This window comes from Schistocerca piceifrons, chromosome 2, assembly GCF_021461385.2.
Source record: "Schistocerca piceifrons isolate TAMUIC-IGC-003096 chromosome 2, iqSchPice1.1, whole genome shotgun sequence".
In the NCBI taxonomy this organism is placed as follows: Eukaryota; Metazoa; Arthropoda; class Insecta; order Orthoptera; family Acrididae; genus Schistocerca; species Schistocerca piceifrons.
In genome coordinates, this window is record NC_060139.1 from 476,064,130 (window position 1) to 476,084,301 (window position 20,172).

At 44.2% G+C, this 20,172-nt stretch overlaps 1 protein-coding gene across 1 annotated transcript in view; it reads right to left on the bottom strand.

Moving 5' to 3' along the window:
* The window catches only part of LOC124776203 (lysosomal acid glucosylceramidase-like), a 141,788-nt gene that overhangs the window by 26,076 nt on the left and 95,540 nt on the right, over positions 1–20,172 (bottom strand). Inside the window, exons 6-8 of the mRNA XM_047251037.1 lie at positions 15,235–15,472; positions 7,387–7,531; positions 746–828 (exon numbers count right to left, since the gene is read on the bottom strand). Of these exons, the coding sequence (XP_047106993.1) occupies positions 746–828; positions 7,387–7,531; positions 15,235–15,472 (466 nt within the window). The remainder of the gene's footprint in view (positions 1–745; positions 829–7,386; positions 7,532–15,234; positions 15,473–20,172) is intronic.

Sequence of the window (20,172 nt, forward strand, 5' to 3'; positions counted from 1 at the left end):
GACGCATAGTGAAATACAGTCACTGAAATTGCTGCTGATATCAAATACTGCGTTGGTGACGTGTCCAGGCGCTGCGTTTAGTTGAGGAGAAGTAAAGGTATGGAGACTACCGCCGGTATAGCGGCCGCTAAAGGCAGAGGGATGGCACTTCTGGATGAGAAGGCAGAAACAAACCACACAGCAGATACCACAGAATTACATAGTGAAACACTGAGGTGCTTAAACATGTGTGTGGCGACTAAAAGAATGAGCGAATGAAGTCATATCTCAGGCCTTACTACAGGGGCTGAAATTCATCAACATTACCACCTAAAAAGGCAGAAGAAGAACTCGACAGCATCTACACAACAAACAATTTACACTTATATTTTCCGTGCATCAGGTGAATCCCATGGTGGTTGCTTTAGTAATAAGGCCACAGCCAAGTCTTTCCTCAGTGCTTGACCAGTAGGTATTTCTCTGTGGCCACGACGTCCTAGAAAACAAATCAGTACCGTTTTCCTACTGATTTATATGTTGCGTAAAATATTGTAGCCTATTCTTTTCTGTATCTTTTAAAAGTTTAGGCCCTATGTACCTAATATCACTCCTTAACATGGTGTCGTATTTTTATTCATAGTGGCTGTTGTTTACATAAAACACCTACAGCTGCTGCAAACATTTTCAATACCTCGCTTGCTGGGTGGATGGTACTTTCTTACACTACACATGTAGGAGTGTAACACGCTCAGACTGCGTGAGTTACCTGTATGATGTCACTGGTGTAGTTCTCTGCTCGCTCCCACATTCCCAGCCTCACTGCTGGGTACCCAGTGCCTAAGAACGGACCTGCAACACAAAAGTACGTGGACGGCGGATGTGAATTGTATGGCGAACAACTGGCACAACTGGCACTTCCTTAATGTCACGTAATCATTAATGTGTTGTTAGACGTAAATTACCCTGATGATATAACTGAAAACTTTTCTAGTGTATGACTTCTCTGAATCATGAAATACAGACATACACGATACAGAAATGAAGAGGCTGTAACACACAGACCTCGGACTATAGGGATTATGACTGGGTTACCACTCTGGAAATTGACGAATAAGTAAACTGGCGGATTGTAATTCTGATCATCTAATGAACCGAAACTGCATTCGCACAATAACGCGGGTTTTTTTCTTTTTAGTTGATGTAGTGTTCACTTTTGTCATCTTTCTCGTGCTAGTTAAGTTGTTTACGTATGTTATGCACTAAAAGCTAGCTAGATTCACAACGAAACATTGTACCTAAGCATTTTGAAATCAATGATGTTTTGTACTTACACTATATGATCAAAAGTATCCGGACACTTGGCTGAAAAAGACTTACAAGTTCGTGGCACCCTCCATCGGTAATGCTGCAATTCAATATGGTGTCGGCCCACCCTTAGCCTTGATCACAGCTTACACTCTTGCAGGCATACGTTCAATCAGGTGCTGGAAGGTTTTTTCGGAAAATGGTAGCCCATTCTTCACGGAGTGCTGCACTGAGGAGAAGTATCGATGTCGGTCGGTGAAGCCTTGCACGAAGTCGGCCTTCCAAAACATCTCAAAGGTATTCAGTAGGATTCGGGTCAGGACTCTGTGCAGGCCAGTCCATTCCAGGGATTTTATTGTCGTGTAACCACTCCACCACAGGCCGTGCATTATGAACAGGTGTTCGGTCATGTTGAAAGATGCAATCGCCATCCCAGAACCGCTCTACCACAGCGGGAAGCAAGAAGGTGCTTAAAACATCAATGTAGGCCTGTGCTGTGATAGTGCCACGCAAAACAAGGGGTGCAAGCCCTCTCCATGAAAAACACGACAACACCACCGCCTCCGAATTTTACTGTTGGCACTATACATTCCGGCAGACGACGTTCACCGGGCGTTCGCCATACCCACACCCTGCCATCGGATCGCCACATTGTGTACCGTGATTCGTCACTCCACACAACTTTTATCCGCTGTTTAATTGTCCAATGTTTACGCTCCTTACACCAAGCGAGGCGTCGTTAGACATTTACCTGCGTGATGTGTAGTTTATGAGCATCCGCTCGACCATGAAATCCAAGTTTTCTCGCCCCCCGCCTATCTACCATAGTTTTTGCCGTGGATCCTGGTGCAGTTTGGAATTCCTGTGTGATAGTCTGGATAGATGTCTGCCTATTACGCATTACGACCCTCTTCCACTGTCGGCGGTCTCTGTCAGTCAACAGACGAGGTCGGCCTGTACGCTTTTGTGCTGTACGTGTCCCTTCATGGTTCCAGTTCACTATCACATCGGAAACAGTGTACCTAGGGATGTTTAGGAGTGTGGAAACCTCGCTTACAGACGTATGACCCAAGTGACACCCATTCAACTGACCACGTTCGAAGTCCGTGAGTTCCGCCGAGCGCCCCATTCTGCTCTCTCACGATGTTTAATGACTACTGAGGTCGCCGATATGCAGTATCTGGCAGTAGGTGGCAGCACAATGCACCTAATATGAAAAAGGTATGTATTTGGTTATGTCAGGATACTTTTGATAACATAGTGTACATTATACATTCAAAGTAGTCAGTGTGTTGCTACATGATGCGAAAACATTACTGTTACGAACTATGAGGAATGATAAAAGGATGTTATTAAATTACTTGAGATAAGAATGTGAAGGTATAAAACTACTAATTTCATCTGGCGAATTAAATGTGAGAATGGCTGAGAAAAGTAAAATAATAACATATGTATTTATGGAATATTCGGTCGTTACTTGGGTGAAGATACGTATTAGAAACGAAATGCACAGCCGGCTTTAGTTGTCTGGCTAAGGTCCCGAATGTCTAAAGTCAGCTCGCAACAATATGTAAAATAAATATAATTGCGAAACATTAATACTGTGCATATGAAAGTAGTATCTGTTCCCGAAAGAACAAATACCATTGATGACCGTGCAGCTCCTCTAGAATGAATATCAACGCCTGTTTGCTACGAGGGTGTCGATTTAATTATCATTTCATTAATACTGTGTATTTCAGTTTTTAAATAATAGTAGCTTTGACCTTTTGAGTGATTCGTATTACTGACACATTGTTACAATAGTAGTAACTCAACATTTCCTGCATTCAAAGAGGAAGTGCATCTTTTGAAATGCGATGGTCAGACTGTTTGGTATGTCACTTGGATAAGATTAACAATTGAGAAAGTAGCTGAACCACTAACGGCGAGATCCATGCCTGTCTCCACAGATTCAGAGTACACCTAATTCTGCTCATGGCTCCACAGAAAGTAGTCCAGGTAACAAATATGGTTATCGTGATCAGCGTCTAAACCCTAAGCAAGCCAAACACTCTTTCTTATCATAAGTTGTTCATTGATACGTAATGAAGCGACCCTCTTAGTCTAGAAACGCCAGTTCCTCGCACTTTTTCTAGGGTTCAGTGCTTCAATGTGCGAAAACGGAACCCCCATAGGATCCCTTTGTGGTCCGTCTATCTGTCTCTGCCCGACAGTTAAGAAACTTTTTTCTCAGGAAAGTTGAAATTTGTGTCACACATTAAGGCTTGTGGTCGCATGAAACTGTAAAAATTTTATGCTTGTGAGTCACTTCAGTCAAAAGATACGGCCAATTATGTCACATATTTATGATACTCGAAAACTCACTCACCAAAATCTATTAGGATGGTTCTCGTGGACGCAGAGTCATGAAATTTGACAAGAAGCAAAGTTTCACACTACAAGTACAGAAAAAAAAATCTGGAAATTACGAATTTGTTATGAAAAAAAATATTGTTTGTCGTTTCTTATCAGACTGACTGTCTATTTGGCTGTCAGTTTAGACCCCTTTTCCTCCGGAACAGGTAGACGTATCAATACTACGATCAATGGTATCTTATCAGTAGAAGAACTGCAAGCTTCTAGTTCAATGCCACCAAAAGATACGGCCATTTATACCTTAAATATCTTCACTCGAAAACTCACTCATCAAAACTTACGCGAGAGGAGGGATCCTGCGACGATGTGGTGCCTTTTTCAACTGGCGATCGGCTGACCTATGTCAGCAGACGTCGTACGCCATTCCATTTTACTGATTACCTCTACATGGTCGAACAAAAACACAGAGTTCGGAGTGTGTCATCGTATATTACTGAGCTGAAGACCTTAATCCAGCTCCAAAATGTTGACTGTAGGGCTAGAAGAAAGGTTGGTGGATACTGTCGCGGTATTGCCAAGACCTCAAATTAGTTTCGACAGGTATAAGAGATGTTTGACTTGCATTTATGATAAGGGTCCAAAACATGACTGACCTACCTCCATACTGGACCCATGGGGCTCTATGCCTCACTCATGATATGATACTTGGCCTCATCGGCACTCTTTTACGGGTATCACCTGGCAAACTCTGTTGGAAACGAGAACCAACCTTCAAGAGATCCAGGTATAGAAAGAAAAACACGTGTAGGTGGATGTCAGATGTCGACCTGCGCTTCTTAGTACTCCATAATTAATTGTCCTTAGGATGGATTAAAAAAAGTTCGAAACTGGTTGTACAAAAAAATAAAAAAGTGTCGTAGACTGTGTCTATCTTTCTATACGTCTGAACTGGTCACGATACCCCGTGTCTTCAACTATGAAATTGATCCAGGTTTCATTCCAGATGTTTTCTCGCCCACCTTCCTTTTGCACCATGGTGTTGACGGGAGGGAGAGTTATAGTGTTGTTCGTAGTGAATGACAACAGACGAAATTGACCATGCTGTTACCATGGAAATGGTTACGTACTGTCTACGTTCTCGTTGTTTCCTTCAAAAGGAAAGGTGCAGTTCTGTCGCATTCTCTTCCGGGTACTTGTGGGCTGTAATCTGTGGGTAGCGGTTACAAGCTGGTGTTGCTGACTATGAGTAACCACTACAAGGCAGACCTTTAGCTTTCTATGCCTCATAATAGCGGTGGACTGTTCAACTGACGATGCTGTGTTGTACCGCGATTTGTTGTTAATGTCCTGTAAAGACTATTCTTCTTATGATAAAGTGAAAATGCGATCAGAGCTTCAAATGATCATTCGAGACATGTTGGCCTACTGGAAAGTGCACACAGGCCGTGATATCTCCCTCATGACTGAATACACGGCATGTTCGATTGAGAAACACTGATAATCTAGCTTTGCTTTCACCTCCATTATACAGCTGGATGTTCTTAGCGATTTCTTGCTGTCAAAAAAAACTATTGACAAAGGGATTTCAGACAAAAAGAAACTATGCAAGACATGTGGGTGGTTGAAAATATTTTTGAGCCTGTCTATTTGGCGTCGGTTTAAGAAACGCCAATACCTGTGACTACGAGGATCATTTCAAAAGTCCTGCACACTGCCCATGCGCGTGCTGCTTTGCATGGATGTATCGTGCGTAATTTAGTTTTAAAATGGCAGCCGAAACCGAGTTAGGTCGGATTACACGTAGTGATCAGCGTTCCTAAATCAAAATCGAATGCCCACGTGGAAAGGACCAAACGGAAGTTTACAGCGGTTTTAGAGACGTGTGTGGGAATAGTTTAGTGGATCTTAGGACATTTCTACGGTGGTCTGCTCGTTTTTCGTGGAGATCGGGTAAACACTGAGGACGACCCAACAAGTGCAATGCCATCAGTTGCAACAGACTATACCTCTCAGGTTATTGTTAATGATATTTTGAGACAGCATCGACGAAAAACATGATCAAATTTCAAATGAGACCAGAGTGTCTGTCATTTCAGTTTGCAGACCCATAACTGAAAAGTTAAAGATGCGAAAAGTTGCTGCCAGATGGGTTCCCCACGATCTGAGTGAAGAGCACAAATCGGGTTGCAGAAGAATTACTTCAGCGTTGTCGAACAGTTTGTGAAAAGGAATGTTGCTCTTATGGAACCTGGATACGACATTTTGAACCAGAACTGAATGGAAATGTTGCGACTCTCCACGTCCGAAGAATTCCGTCGGTAACAATCACAGGTGAAACTGATGAAGATCTTTGCGTATGACATGAATGGAGTAACAGCTACAAATAGAGAACCGCTGGGGACGTCTGTAACAGGCACGTACTACAATCTGTTTCTACAACACCTTTTGTTGGCAAATGGTTCAAATGGCTCTGGACACTATGGGACTTAACTTCTGAGGTCATCAGTCCCCCAGAACTTAGAACTACTTAAACCTAACTAAGCTAAGGACAGCACACACATCCATGCCCGAGGCAGGTCTCGAACCTGCGAGCGTAGCGGTCGCGCGGTTCCAGACTGTAGCGCCTAGAACCGCTCGGCCACTCAGCCAGCCAACATCTTTTGTGCCCGAAAATTCGTCAAAGAGGGCCTTACATGATTGCAGCTGATGACCACATTTTGCACGAAAATGCAAGACCTACCAGTTCGAAAAGCGCTCGACAAATGCCGGTGGAAAATACTTTCCGACTCACCACACAATCGTGATACGAGCCCATCAAACTTTGCTTTGTTTCTCGAATTCAAGGAACAACTCCGTGGAAGACGTTTAGATGCAACCGATGACGCATTCAGAGACATGACCTGAGTAATCAGAGAGCTCTACAGTTAATATACCCTATCCGGAATAAAGAAGTTGCCAAACGTTGGTAAGCTGTCATAAGCAAAAGTGGAGATTATACTGAAGGCCTGTAAAGGGATTTTGTAAATTAATTTTCTCTTCAATTCAGTCTTACAGTTTGCGGCACTTTTGATGACCTTCGTATAAGAAAACGTTCATTTGAAAGCTATTTCAAGTATAGAACGATTAGCATACTACAGGGAGATAACTAGAGCCGCGCAGGGTAGCCGCGCGGCCTGAGGCGCCTTGCCACGGTTCGTGTGGCTGCCCCCGTCGGAAGTTCGAGTCCTCCCTCGGGCATGGGTGTGTGAGTTGTCCTTAGCGTAAGTTAGTCTATGTTAGATTAAGTAGTGTGTAAGCCTAGAGAGTCCACAGCTCGTGGTCTCGCGGTAGTGTTCTCGCTTCCCGAGTTCGGGGTCGCGGGTTCGATTCCCGGCGGGGTCAGGGATTTTCACCTGCCTCGGGATTACTGGGTGTTGTGTCGTCTTCATCATCATCGTCATTCATCCCCATTACGGCCGGAGGAAGGCAATGGCAAACCACCTCCGCTAGGACCTTGCCGAGTACAGCGGTGCGGGTCTCCCGCATCGTCCCCTACACTCTGTCAAGGAGTATGGGTCTTGATCATCATGAAGTCTAGAGACCGATGACCTGTGGAGTTTGGTCCCACAGGAACTTACCAAAAATTTCAGAAAATTTCCGGAGATAACCAGACTTCGAAATCTAGAATGTCGACTACCAGGAGAAAGCAGGCCTACAAGAGATGCAGCGCGTTCGCTGACAATGCAGTAGTGCAGGCCCACTTACCGTAGCAGGCCTCCGTGTAGAGGATGAAGAGGCCGCTGTGGTTCCGGTGCAGGTCGTCCAGCACGGCGGGGTCGGTCTCGCTGTCCCCGTACCAGTGCACCGCCACGCCGCTCGCCAGGCGCTCTGCAGCCTTGCTCTCCAGTATCTGCGGGCCAAGCGCACGATTCTGCCACACTCCCGTAACACACCTTCCATCGTGACACAATAATGATGTTGAAGCTGCAGTGAGCTAAATGCCAGGAAGTCCCAAGCGACACAGTTGCTCATTCTCTGTCTCACTCACTTCTGCAGTGGAAAAGCCCGCTGTAATGCAAAGACTGGCGAACGGGCAATGGAGGTGATGTTAAAGTCCAGAAGCCGAGGTTGCTTCTGAGGGGTACAGTGTTCCACGGAAAATGAAAATAAATTAAAAAGCAATAAGATATTCTAGTATCTGTTACGAAATCAAATGAGATAATACAAAGAAAACATACCAGAACATGTAGTGCAAAATTGCAGAAAAGATAATAACGAACATATAACGATGAGCCAAAACATTTTGAACCCCGCTTAATAGCTTGTTGTTCTACTTTCCAAACACAGTACAACAGAAATTCTGCTCGGCTTTGGATCTACAAGTCCCCGACATAATTGCAAAAGTAGTGGCAGCAGACGAGTGGGCATAGGTCAAGTAATTCCCGCAAATTACGGGATGGTGGTTTACGGACAAGCAGCTGGTGTCCAAAATGTGTTCCAGTGGGTACAGATCGGGCACATTTGCTGGCCAAGACGTCAATGTGAGTTCACCATAATGCCTCTCAACCCACTGTAGTACGATTCTGCATCTACAACACGGGCAGTTATCCTGCTGGAATATGTCATCGCAGTATGGGGAGACTCCAACCATGAAGCGAAACAAGCGGTCCGCAGTATTGTTCACGTAATTGACTGCTGTCACGATGCCTTCTATCAGCACCACAGATCCCATGGAAGCCTAACCCAGCGTACCCAAAGCATAATTCTGCTCTTACCGGCATGCAACTGTGGCGTGGTGCAGCCATTCGCCTAGATGACGGCGTGTAAGGACCCAACCATTGACCTGGTGTAACAAGAAACGCGATTCATTCAACAGGCGACACGTTCCTATTGATCCGTGACGAAAACTCAGTGAAGCTGTATCCACTGTAATCATAATTGACGATGTCGTTGGCTCAACACGGGAACAAGTAGGGGTCATATGGTGTGGAGCTCCATGTTCAACAATGTTCTTTGAATGGCGCGCTACGAAACACTTGTGCCTGCACTAGCGCGGTACTCTGTCGTCAGACCTGACACAGATCGCTGCCTACCCTGTATTACATAGTGGGGGATCCTCCGACCTGTACCTTTTGACGTGGTCGTCCAGCACCATACGGCCTACTCCGTAGTTCACCATCCTTCAGCCACTTTCCACGGGTGCTCACGACAGTAGTACGCAAACAGTCGACCAGCTTCGCCATTTCTGAGGTTCCCGTTTCCAGCCGCAGCGCCACAACAAAGTGTTCTTTATCAAAACCGCTTATATTAGTGGATTTCCGCATTTTCGGCCCGTATCTTCGCTATAATGACTGCCCATTCGTCTTTTTGTCGCTTACGTTCTTTCTTTACTGCGTCACGTGCTCGCAGGGGCGATTCTAGAAGTCGGTCAAAGAGGGGCAAAGAGGGGAGGGCTAATAGGGGGGGGGGGGGTTGAGGGAATGGAATATCGCTTAACGAAAGGAGAGCTGGCTGGGGTCCTCCACTGACAAATTGGTAAAATTTGGTTTTGCCTAAAGTAGTTTTTGGTAAGAGTTTTGGAGTTCAGGGTAAAAAATGTGTATTAATAAATAATAATACGCCCATTTTAAATTAAATTATATTTATTAGTTTGGATAGTAAGCTATTTGCCTGCTCTTATTCTTTTGGAAAAATGTGTTTGAAATACAATGCAACCTATTGTGCTACATAATTATAAAAGAAATTATTGAACCTGTTGCAGTAATATATTCACTGATTTCTGAAGTCATTTTATTCAGTGTAATATGATATTCCATAGGGGGGGGGGTGCTATAGCCCCCATAGCCCCTCGCCTTGCCATCGCCCTTACGTGCTCGCACCACCACCACCAGGGGGCCATCAATCTCGTGGTGGGCAGTAGTCATAATGTTTCGACTCATCAGTGTAGGTATTGCAGAGTAATTTAAACGTATTCAAAGAGACAAGTGGACGTCAAGCAGACGATGGTAAGGCTGTCCCTACACCACCACGCAAGCCATCAGCAACGGCGCACAGAGGAGGAGATGCCTGGCGCAATTCAGAAGAGATGGACGTCGCGCTCATGACATCATGGAGTGGGCAGAAGAATAATTTTAAATACGTTTAAACCAGAGTATCTGTGTCACGACAGCAGTAAGAAGTATACTGTGGTGGAATACAAACGACCAGTGGTGAATTTAAATGACAATGTGCGAAAGAAAGTTCACAGAAGTTCATAATTTAACATTTTAAAGATAAGTCTGTCAGTACAGTTAGAAGTCCTTAATGGTTGAAACATGATGTTACTGATGTCGTATGTTAAATACAAAACGAAATTGTGGCGCAAGAGGAATTACGGCCCAGGATCGAACAATTTAACCCAATCCAACAGGCTTTCAGTGTTTCAAATCAGGCCGACATTGCTCCTTATCAAACCACTAAACAATTAAATTCGGCAACTTTTGCTCTGCTTGTCATTCGAGGTTCACTTTGAGTAGCTTCTTTCATTAATGCTAATGGTTTATTTTCTCTATCCAATTTTATATGTGAACACAAAGCGCTCGGTAAAGAAAAATGGTTAACAGATGTATTATGTAGTATACAGGGTGGTCCATTGATAGTGATCATGCCAAATATCTCACGAAATAAGCATCAAACGAAAGAACTACAAAGAAAGAAACTCGTCTAGCTTGAAGGGGCAATCCAGGTGGCGCTATGGTTGACCCGCTAGATGGAGCTGCCATAGGTCAAACGGATATCAACTGCGTTTTTTTAAAAATAGGAACCCCCATTTGGTATTACATATTCGTGTAGTACATAAAGAAATATGTATATTTTAGTTGGACCACTTTTTACGCTTTCTGAAAGATGGCACTGTAATAGTTACTGACGTGTAAGTACATGGTATCACGTAACATTCCACCGGTGCGGACGGTATTTGCTTCGTGATACATTACCCGTGTTAAAATGAACCGTTTACCAATTGCGGAAAAGGTCGATATCGAGTTGATGTATGGCTATTGTGATCAAAATGCCCAACGGGCGTGTGCTATGTATGCTGCTCGGTATCCTGGATGACATCATCCAAGTGTTCGGACCGTTCGGCGGATAGTTACGTTATTTAAGGAAACAGGAAATGTTCAGCCACATGTGAAACGTCAACCACGACCTGCAACAAATCCGCACATCAGTAGCAGACAGATTGCGCGAGAATCGGGAATTTCAAAAACGTCGGTGTTGAGAATGCTACATCAACATTGATTGCACCCGTCCCGTATTGCTATGCACCAGGAATTGCATGGCGACGACTTTGAACGTCGTGTACAGTTCTGCTATTGGGCACAAGAGAAATTATGGGACGATGACAGATTTTTTACAAGCGTTCTATTTAGTAACGTAAACCGGCATAATATGCGCTATTGGGAACGGAAAATCCACGATGGCTGCGACAAGTGGAACATCAGTGACCTTGGCCGGTTAATGTATGGTGCGGCATTATGGGAGGAAGGATAATTGGCCACCATTTATCGATGGCAATCTAAATGGTGCATTGTATGCTGATTTTCTACGTACTGTTCTGGCGATATTACTACAAGATGTTTCACTGCATGACAGAATGGCGATGTACTTCCAACATGATGGATGTCCGGCACATAGCTCGCGTGCGGTTGAAGCGGTATTGAATAGAATATTTCATGACAGGTGGATTGGTCGTCGAAGCACCAGACCATGGCCTGCACGTTCACCGGATCTGACGTCCCCGGATTTCATTCTGTGGGGAAAGTTGAAGGATATTTGCTATCGTGATTCACCGACAACGCCTGACAACATGCGTCAGCGCATTGTCAATGCATGTGCGAACACTACGAAAGGCGATCTACTCACTGTTGAGAGGAATGTCGTTACACGTATTGCCAAATGCATTGAGGTTGACGGACATCATTTTGCGCATTTATTGCATTAATGTGGTATTTACAGGTAATCACGCTGTAACAGCATGCGTTCTCAGAAATGATAAGTTCACATGTATCACATTGGAACATCCGAAATAAAATGTTCAAACGTACCTACGTTCTGTACTCAAATTTAAAAAACCTACCTGTTACCAACTGTTCGTCTAAAATTGTGAGCCATATGTTTGTGATTATTACAACGCCTTCTATCACAAAGCGAAAAATGTGGTCCAAACAAAACATTCGTATTTCTTTACGTACTACAGGAATATGTAATAAAAAATCGGGGTTCCTATTAAAAAAAACGCAGTTGATATCCGTTTGACCTATGGCAGCGCGATCTAGCGGGCCAACCATATCGCCATCTGGTTTCCCTCTTCAAGCTAGACAAGTTTCGTTCTTTGTAGTTTTTTCGTTTGACGCTAATTCGTGAGATGTTTGGCCCGGTCACGATCAGTGGACCACCCTGTATAGGCTACATTGAAATCCACATATCAACCTCCTGTAGACAATATCGTAATCAACCAAACATACGAAAAGGAGGATCACATGATTTTATTTCCTTGTGCCAATTGCTACTGATAAATGATCAAAATTTTAAAATGGCTGTAGTTTCGTGAATGTGACACTAAGAATTAAATATGATGTCCTTTCTTGATGATGGCCGCTATGGCAGAGAAAGGAGAAATGTGCTTAAATTTGTATTTCAAACGCAGCATAGGTATTGATGTAAATTTATTTTTATAGTAACTGTAAGACTCGTATTCTATTATTTTTGTAAATATTTTGATCATTCCTGATCATAGAAAGATATTGTGAGGATGTTCCAAGAAATACACATATATTGTGGCTCTCTTTCATAATAAAACAGGACTATCAGCTCTGCTGGAAGTAATGGGATGAAGAACGGCTTAAATAAGTTCTAAAGTTTCTGCCATTATAAAACTGTTCTAGTAGTGTTACGCCCCAGGATAACATTCCTGACGGCCACCGAAAATTCTTCCAAGTTCTACCTTGGCAACTGCCAGCAACGGAACCACCTGTGTCTATGACCACCAAGCGGCCAGCTAGGGGGAAATACTGAGCGATTTGCGGCACACACGGAAGTAATTGCAACATCAGGGAATGATCCAGCGCTAAAGTGCGTAAGCGAAGAATAATGTCATCGCGGTAGCTGAGAGACACCGTCACACCATGGGCAAAGCAGTGTCACAGGAGAGCTGACAACCAGGGAAAACCATAGCACATGATGTCATTGCTATCCCCGCCGCCGTATATCGCACAAAAAGCAGCAATACCCCACATTTCTTAATGAATGTCTCATCTGCTGAGTGCAGTCTCACCCCTTGTCTCGGTTACGCCTATTCAGTGAGAGGGGAGGCTATGGCAGTGGTCCCTCGGCACGCCTAGCGGTCTTCTATCGCCTATGAAGCCACAAATCCTGCTGGAAGGACTCTGCCACTGCCCGAGGCAACACTGATGGCGTGCGGAGACTGCCATCAGCCTGCAGGCCTGGCGTAGGCTTGACCTGCGTGACCAGGATGCTGTCCGTCACCTGCCTTTGAGAGGGAGAGCAATTGTTGCCGCTCACGCCATTCCTGTGGCAGACATTGATGCTGCCAGCTCCTGTCCACTAAATTGGGGCTGAGAGCTGACCCATGCTTGACAGCAAGTACTCAAGGTGGACCTGGTGGCATGTTTCGTGAGTGCAAAACTTCGCTGTCACCGAAAGCATTTTGGAGAGCGATACGTTGAGCAGGAGTCCACCGGCGAGCGAGCGTCGGCAGCCGTCCAGCGGCGTTAACCGCCGCCACCCGAAATCTCACTCCGCCGGCGGAACTGCAAGTTGAGCGCATGCCGCCCTGCTTCTGCTGACGAGGCCGCTGCTTCGCTGGCCTAAAGCCGTCGGCACACGGGCCGTGCTGTCGAACGCCAACGTTGAGCGTGCTAAGTTCAACGTGCTGCTGCTGAACGCTCAGGAACGATGCGACTTATGCATGCGGTACGTGGGCCCCAACGTGGTATACGCGATCACAACGCACTCCATCGGCAGTTGCGGGATGTTTCTAGTTCGCAAATCACACTGTTTACGAATCGAGCGCGTGTAAAATTCCCATGTTAGCTCTATTAAAACACACATTTCCTCCATCGTCCACGAAAAGGAAAGTACCATGTCCAGTCAATAAGGAGACAGGCTTATAAAAGTTCCATTACAAACAGTGCGATACAAATTTGCAGTTCTTCTCCACATAAGATAAACATTATTTCTTCATTCCAACATTTAAGTAAAACCCCAAGATCAGCCTTACTTGATCACTGTTCCTACCCAGTAGCAGAACCTGTGTAACATCTGAATTACGAAGCGTAAAAGAAAAAGGAGCAAAATTACTTTATACAAGTAGCGCAAGCTGTCCTATAGATTAAGCCAATCAACAAAGTCACCCTTTAAAAAAAGGTGAACTTATCTTTACATAATATCAATTATTATAATACGTACTTATATTAAATAAAGCAACAAAACCTAATAAAAACGCAAATGTTAGGAAAATATTTGGAAGTGTCGAGTCGCGAACCACTACCCAAACGTTTTACTATTTACAGGTCAGTGACACTACTGACTTCGCTAAAGCAACAACTCGCTGTTTCACGCTCAATCAAAGCATGTTACCACTTGCTGAAAACCGTAAATGTAGATATCTTACTAACTGAAATTTAATTATAACAAATATACCAAGAACAATGCGTTTTGGGTGGATCTTCAAATAGCATACTCTCATAATACGTAAATTACAATTCTTTTGCCAGGAATATGATGTTTCTCATTATTTTATTGGAACGAATCACACAGTTAACGACGGGCTATGCAGTGATTCTCAAATTGCTGGAGCACAGAAACGGTAGGTATACGTATAAGCATTGAAATGAATGCCAATTGGCGCCTCACAACTCTGTACTGAAGGGAGACAGCGTGCGTGTGACGTAGGTGGCGTTGTGCCATCTCATTGGACAACGCTCAGACGCACGCTCAGAATATCTGACATGCTAGATATTGCTCTGCGCGTTCGTAAAGACTCCCGAACGTGCTGTTCCACACTATGACGTCAGAAACTCAGCACGCTCAACGCTCAACGTTCGGTTGCACGGTCCGTGTGCCGACGGCTTAACTGTGGCGCGGCACCTTGGGCGACAATCCTAAATTACTGCTTAATAAACGTGTTGTTGCCAATATAATAATGTTTCCTTGAGGCTCTCGAGCGTAGCTAGGTCCTCACCACCGTGTCCTCACCGACTCTCTCCTGATGACTGTAGGGGTCTGTGACCAGACCCCTACAGCAGCGTGGTATAATACCCATAGAGTTATAAATTATGGAAAAGAAATCTTGTATATTAAAAGCTCCTGATGGCTTTCAGTGTGAGGTCAGTCAGTTTGATAAGTAAGATTCCTTCCCACAGAAAGCAGACGCTATGAAACACATCATATGAAGTTTTCCTTTTAATTTCCACCACAAGCTAATCCTGCTGCACCAGCATGTATTGCTTTTAGGTCTCTATGAAGTCTTTATACCCTACAGAATTATTACCATTATTCTAAGAGAGGCAGTTGTAAGTACTGTCATGGGAGACAGAGAAGAACCAGGCTCACCTCCTCGGACCACTCCAAGTAGTTGCGTATGTCTTCCCCGATCATGATGTCCATATCAGCCAGAGAGGACTCACGGCGCAGCGTGGGGCCCAGATAGTCTACAAGGAAGCGACGCAACCACTGCGGATTCCAGCCCATGCTGTTGAGGCCGTTGGTGACGACAGAACCAGATGTGGGTTCGTTTTGCAGCGACACAGCCCACACGTTCACGCCACGCCGCGCATACGCCTTCAGGAACCTGCCACGGACAAGTGAGCATCACAATGGTTGTCGTATTCCAGGCTATCCATTTATTCACTGATTTATTTCTAATCTATCAGGCCGTGCAGTCCTCGTCATAACCCTGGCTAACTAGGAACGGCACCTCCTATCGTGTCGAGAGTTTTTGTACTCGCTTCGCGGATGCTTTCTCGAGACGAGCAACACATCAGGAGCTCACCCGAAGCCATTTCGAGAACAACGCCCTGCAGCTGTCTCGCAAGCAGGGAGTGACATCACAGGCTTCAGGCGAACAGCTGCAACGGACGGGCAGACGGCAGTTGAATAGTACTGTTTATTGGTGCCCTGTAAATCGTTTGCTAAATCATTCTTTTCTTCTCTACTTGTGTGTAGATACCTGCTGCCACCTACTTGCAGAAATATAACACCTACTCGTCGAATATATATCACAAACAACTGCTGCAGTGTTGCGTTCTAAAGGTGGACCGACACGTTGTTAAGCTGGTGGTTGTAATGTTTTGCCTAATCAGTGTACAATCGCTGCCGTATTGCGTTCTAAAGATGGACCAAAACATCATTAAGCTGGTGGTTTTAATGTTTTGCCTAATCAGTGTACTTCAATAGCAGGCTTAGCAATATTGTCATTATGCAGTGTTGGGTGAGAACTGTTAGTATATGTTGGCCAGGTGGTATGAGGGAAGTATTCTCAAGTTAGCTTTAGTGCTGAAAAGTATGTATATTTTTATCTTGACATATTATGATTTGGGACTTCTCTTTTTTGTACCTCTCTGAAAACAAAGTAGCTTCATTTTGGATGTTGAAATTCTTTATGAGGTTTCCTACTTCTTAATATTTATAAAAGCATAATACTGAAATAGGATTTAGTTATTTTCTTCATCAAAAGTAAGCTGCCCAAGGAATTCACAGCAGATTTCAAGAGGCACAGGTGTTAATGGATTGTTTGGTTGTGCTCTTAATATAAACTACTCTGATTTGTCCGCATCTCGTGGTCGTGCGGTAGCGTTCTCGCTTCCCACGCCCGGGTTCCCGGGTTCGATTCCCGGCGGGGCCAGGGATTTTCTCTGCCTCGTGATGGCTGGGTGTTGTGTGATGTCCTTAGGTTAGTTAGGTTTAAGTAGTTCTAAGTTATAGGGGACTGATGACCTAAGATGTTTAGTCCCATAGTGCTCAGAGCCATTTGAAGCATACTCTGATTTATTGGTATTGGGTCTAATTTCATCAGGTAAAAGCGTGTATTGTAATTACAAGCTGTTTGGTGAAAATGAGTGGTATTACCAGGGCGTGTTGAAAAGCAGTGCCTCAGAATTTTTTATGTGAAAACTATCAAAGCTTTCTTAATGAAACAAAAATTTTGTTGATGTCGTTACTGTAGAATGTTTGACTTTGTTGATGGAGCCACAACCTCACCTTTGCTTGTACCGCTTCATCATTATCAAAATGAAGTCCTCTAAGGTGTTCTTTAAGTTTTGGAAACAGATTAAATTCGGCTGGGGCCAAGTAGGGACTGTACGGAGGATGAAGTGAATTCAAAGCGTCGGTTTGTTGCAAATGTCGCAGTACTCGTATGTGGTCTGGCACCGTGATGCGGAACGAGAGTGTGCTCCATGTGTAGACTAACTCTCCAAATTAGTGCTTTCAGTTTTCTGAGGAGCTCGCAGTGTATTTTTGCAGAGTCATGGTGGTGATTTTAGGCATGAATTCCAAACGGACCACACCTTCTACATCCCTGAACGCTGTAAGCATGAATTTGCCTGCTAATGACATGGTCTTTAACTTTTTTGGTGTCGGTGATCCTTCGTGGCAGAGCTCTACTGGTGCTCTCTTGTTTTCAGGCTCAAAATGGAGAACCCAGCTTTCATCAATTGTCACGAGGTTGTTAAGCAACCCGTAATCCTCAAGCTCAAAACGCAAAAAAAAAAAAAAAAAAAAAAAAAAAAAAAAATTGTTGACACATGTCCAGTTTCCTCTGTTTCATGTCAAACGTGAGCATTCGAGGCATTCATCGAGCACACAGTTTTTTGTACCGCAGTTCTGTAATTACAGCCAGTATAAGCTCCTGTGATGCTCCATACTTATAGCTGTGTCTGTGTCGCCAGAGGATTTTTTCTGATGAATTTGTCAACACGATTCCAATGAGTCTTGTCTCTTGCCGTACGTGGTCGTCCGCTACGAGCTCTGTCAAAAAGGCTGAGGTTAGCACCACCGTTTCCTTCATTATGAGCACGGACAGCCCAACGTGGCCCATTACTGATGTCGATACAATCGTCACCATACGCACCTTTCATTGTTCTACGGATTTCAATAGGAGCACATTTTCTGAGGTTAGAATTTCGACTGCAGCACGCCGTTTCTCACGCACCGACATAGTTGCGTTACAGACAGCTATGTTACATTCCATAGTTCAGAGCACTCTAGCAACGGAAGGATGCAGCTTGTGCCATTGAAGCGGGAAAGTCGAATAAGTTACAACCGATGCTGAGAACTAAATAAAAAATTAGGAGACATTACTTTTCAGCACGCCTTCGTACAACTCCTAATTTGCTTACTGTTACTAAATCACTGATTTTCAGCTTTAAATTTACCTACAGTAGGTTTAATTACGCAATTATATCTCATGTGCGTACTGTCATAGCCTTCCGCCAGCTAAATTTTCGGAATTAGTTACAAGTAAAAGTTGTAGATTTTGCTTTATATTTTACTCTGTCAATTTAACACGAAAATGGTGTAGTAGTATCGTAACATGACATTCATTTCAAATAAAACTTTCATACAATCACCATCATCATCTTCTTCTTCTTCTTCCTCATCTCTTCCCATCCCTCTATGAGGTCGGCATTATTAAGAGGTCTGTTCAAAAAATTTCGATCGTAATTTCGCATCAATGGTGTGTAACTTCCGGAAGTTTCGTTGTTATATGTCTGTTAGTTATTGTTCAGTACTGTATTGAGTAGAACGTTGTGTCGCACAGTTTACGAAGTTCGAGATGGCAGAGTTAGAGGAGCAACGCATCTGCTTGAAGTTTTCCGTGAAACTTAGGAAAACCTCTACAGAGACACACCGAATGATGCAGGAAGCCTACGCTAATGAGTGATTAGGTCGTACTCGGAGTTACCAATGGTTCACACCGTTTAAAAATGGCTGGACGGAAGTTAAAGATGACCCTCGTTCGACGTCTACCGACGACGCTCATGTCAGGAACGTCAACGAAATTAACCATGCCAATCGAAGACTGAATGTCCGAGAGACAGCACAAGATTGTAACATTTCAGTTCGATCATGTCATGAAATCCTGAAACGGCATCTTGATATGTATCGTGTTGCCGGGACGTTCATCCCACGGTTCATGAGTCAAGACCAGAAAGACCTTCCCCTCGCAACCTGTTAAGAGCTTTTGCATCGCGCAAATGAAAACAATATGTTCCTTAAGATAATTATAACTGGTGGTCAGACATGGTCTACGTTTACGATGTTGAGACCACGGTTCAATTTTCACAGTGGGTCGGTCGGGAAAGGCTCTCAAAAAAAAAAAAAAAAAAAAAAAAAAAAAAAAAAAAAACACAAAAGCTTGTCAGGTCAAACGTCAAAGCCACGCTGATAGTTTTCTTTGACTTTGAAGGATTAGTTCATCATGAATGCGTGCCACAGGGGCAAATTGTCAATTGATGGTACTATCGGGACGCGTTGGCGCGTTGGTGCGTGACTATTGCACAAAAAACTAAATCACTGTGCTGCCTCGCCCTCCACACTCTCCAGACCTGACCAATGCGAACTGTTATTTTAATTTCCAAAGCTGACAGTCCCGTTGAAAGGACGGACGCATATTTGCAACGACAGACGAGATGAAAGAAACTCCGCAGACGGCGCTTCGCGCGATCCAGCAAGAGACGTACCAAGGCCACTTCCAGAAGTGGAAACGGTGTTGGGAGCAGTGTATCAATTGTGGAGGAGAGTATTTCGAAGGAGACCATGCACAATAAATAAAAGATAAGAGTAGAAAAATTCCCAAAATTTTTTGAACAGATCTCGTATACGAGTTTTGGCAGTGTTAATGATAGCTGGAGGCCGGGTGCCATTCCTGTCACCACCACTCACCCCTGGGACAGAAGTTGTGTAACCCATCTGCCTGCGTGTAGGGTAAATATAATTTTCTAGAGAGAGAATGTTTTCTAAATGTTTGCGTAGGGCCTGTCTCGAACATGAAGTGGGTACCGGCCCAGTATTCACCCAGTTGAATGTGGAAAACCACATCGGCCCTCGTCATTAATCCTTGAGCTTGTTCCGATACGGGGCAGGCTAGCTTCCCCCAATCCCAGATGCGACGCGTTAATTCGCCCGACTATCCAGGTACGGTAAAACTTTGGTACGTGTGCTGCAATATATTTGAAAGGATAAATGCTTACACTTAGTTTTAATGGGAAAAATATAGTACTCAGGAAATTCCTTTGCGTCGGATACATCATCACTGGAGAAACAGAGTGCTTATTATCATTCGCCAGAGTAGAGTACTGCAGTGCATGACGTCATGCCTGAGCTGAATGGCCTCGTCTCTACATGTCAGTGGCTGAACCTTGGTAGTCAGTGTCCGGATCGCCACAGCCACCCCATTTCTGCTGCTGTTTGTGTGGTAATTATCCCTTCCTTTATCTAGTATTTGATATTACTTGGTTATCAAATGATGTATTGAATACAATTCTCCAT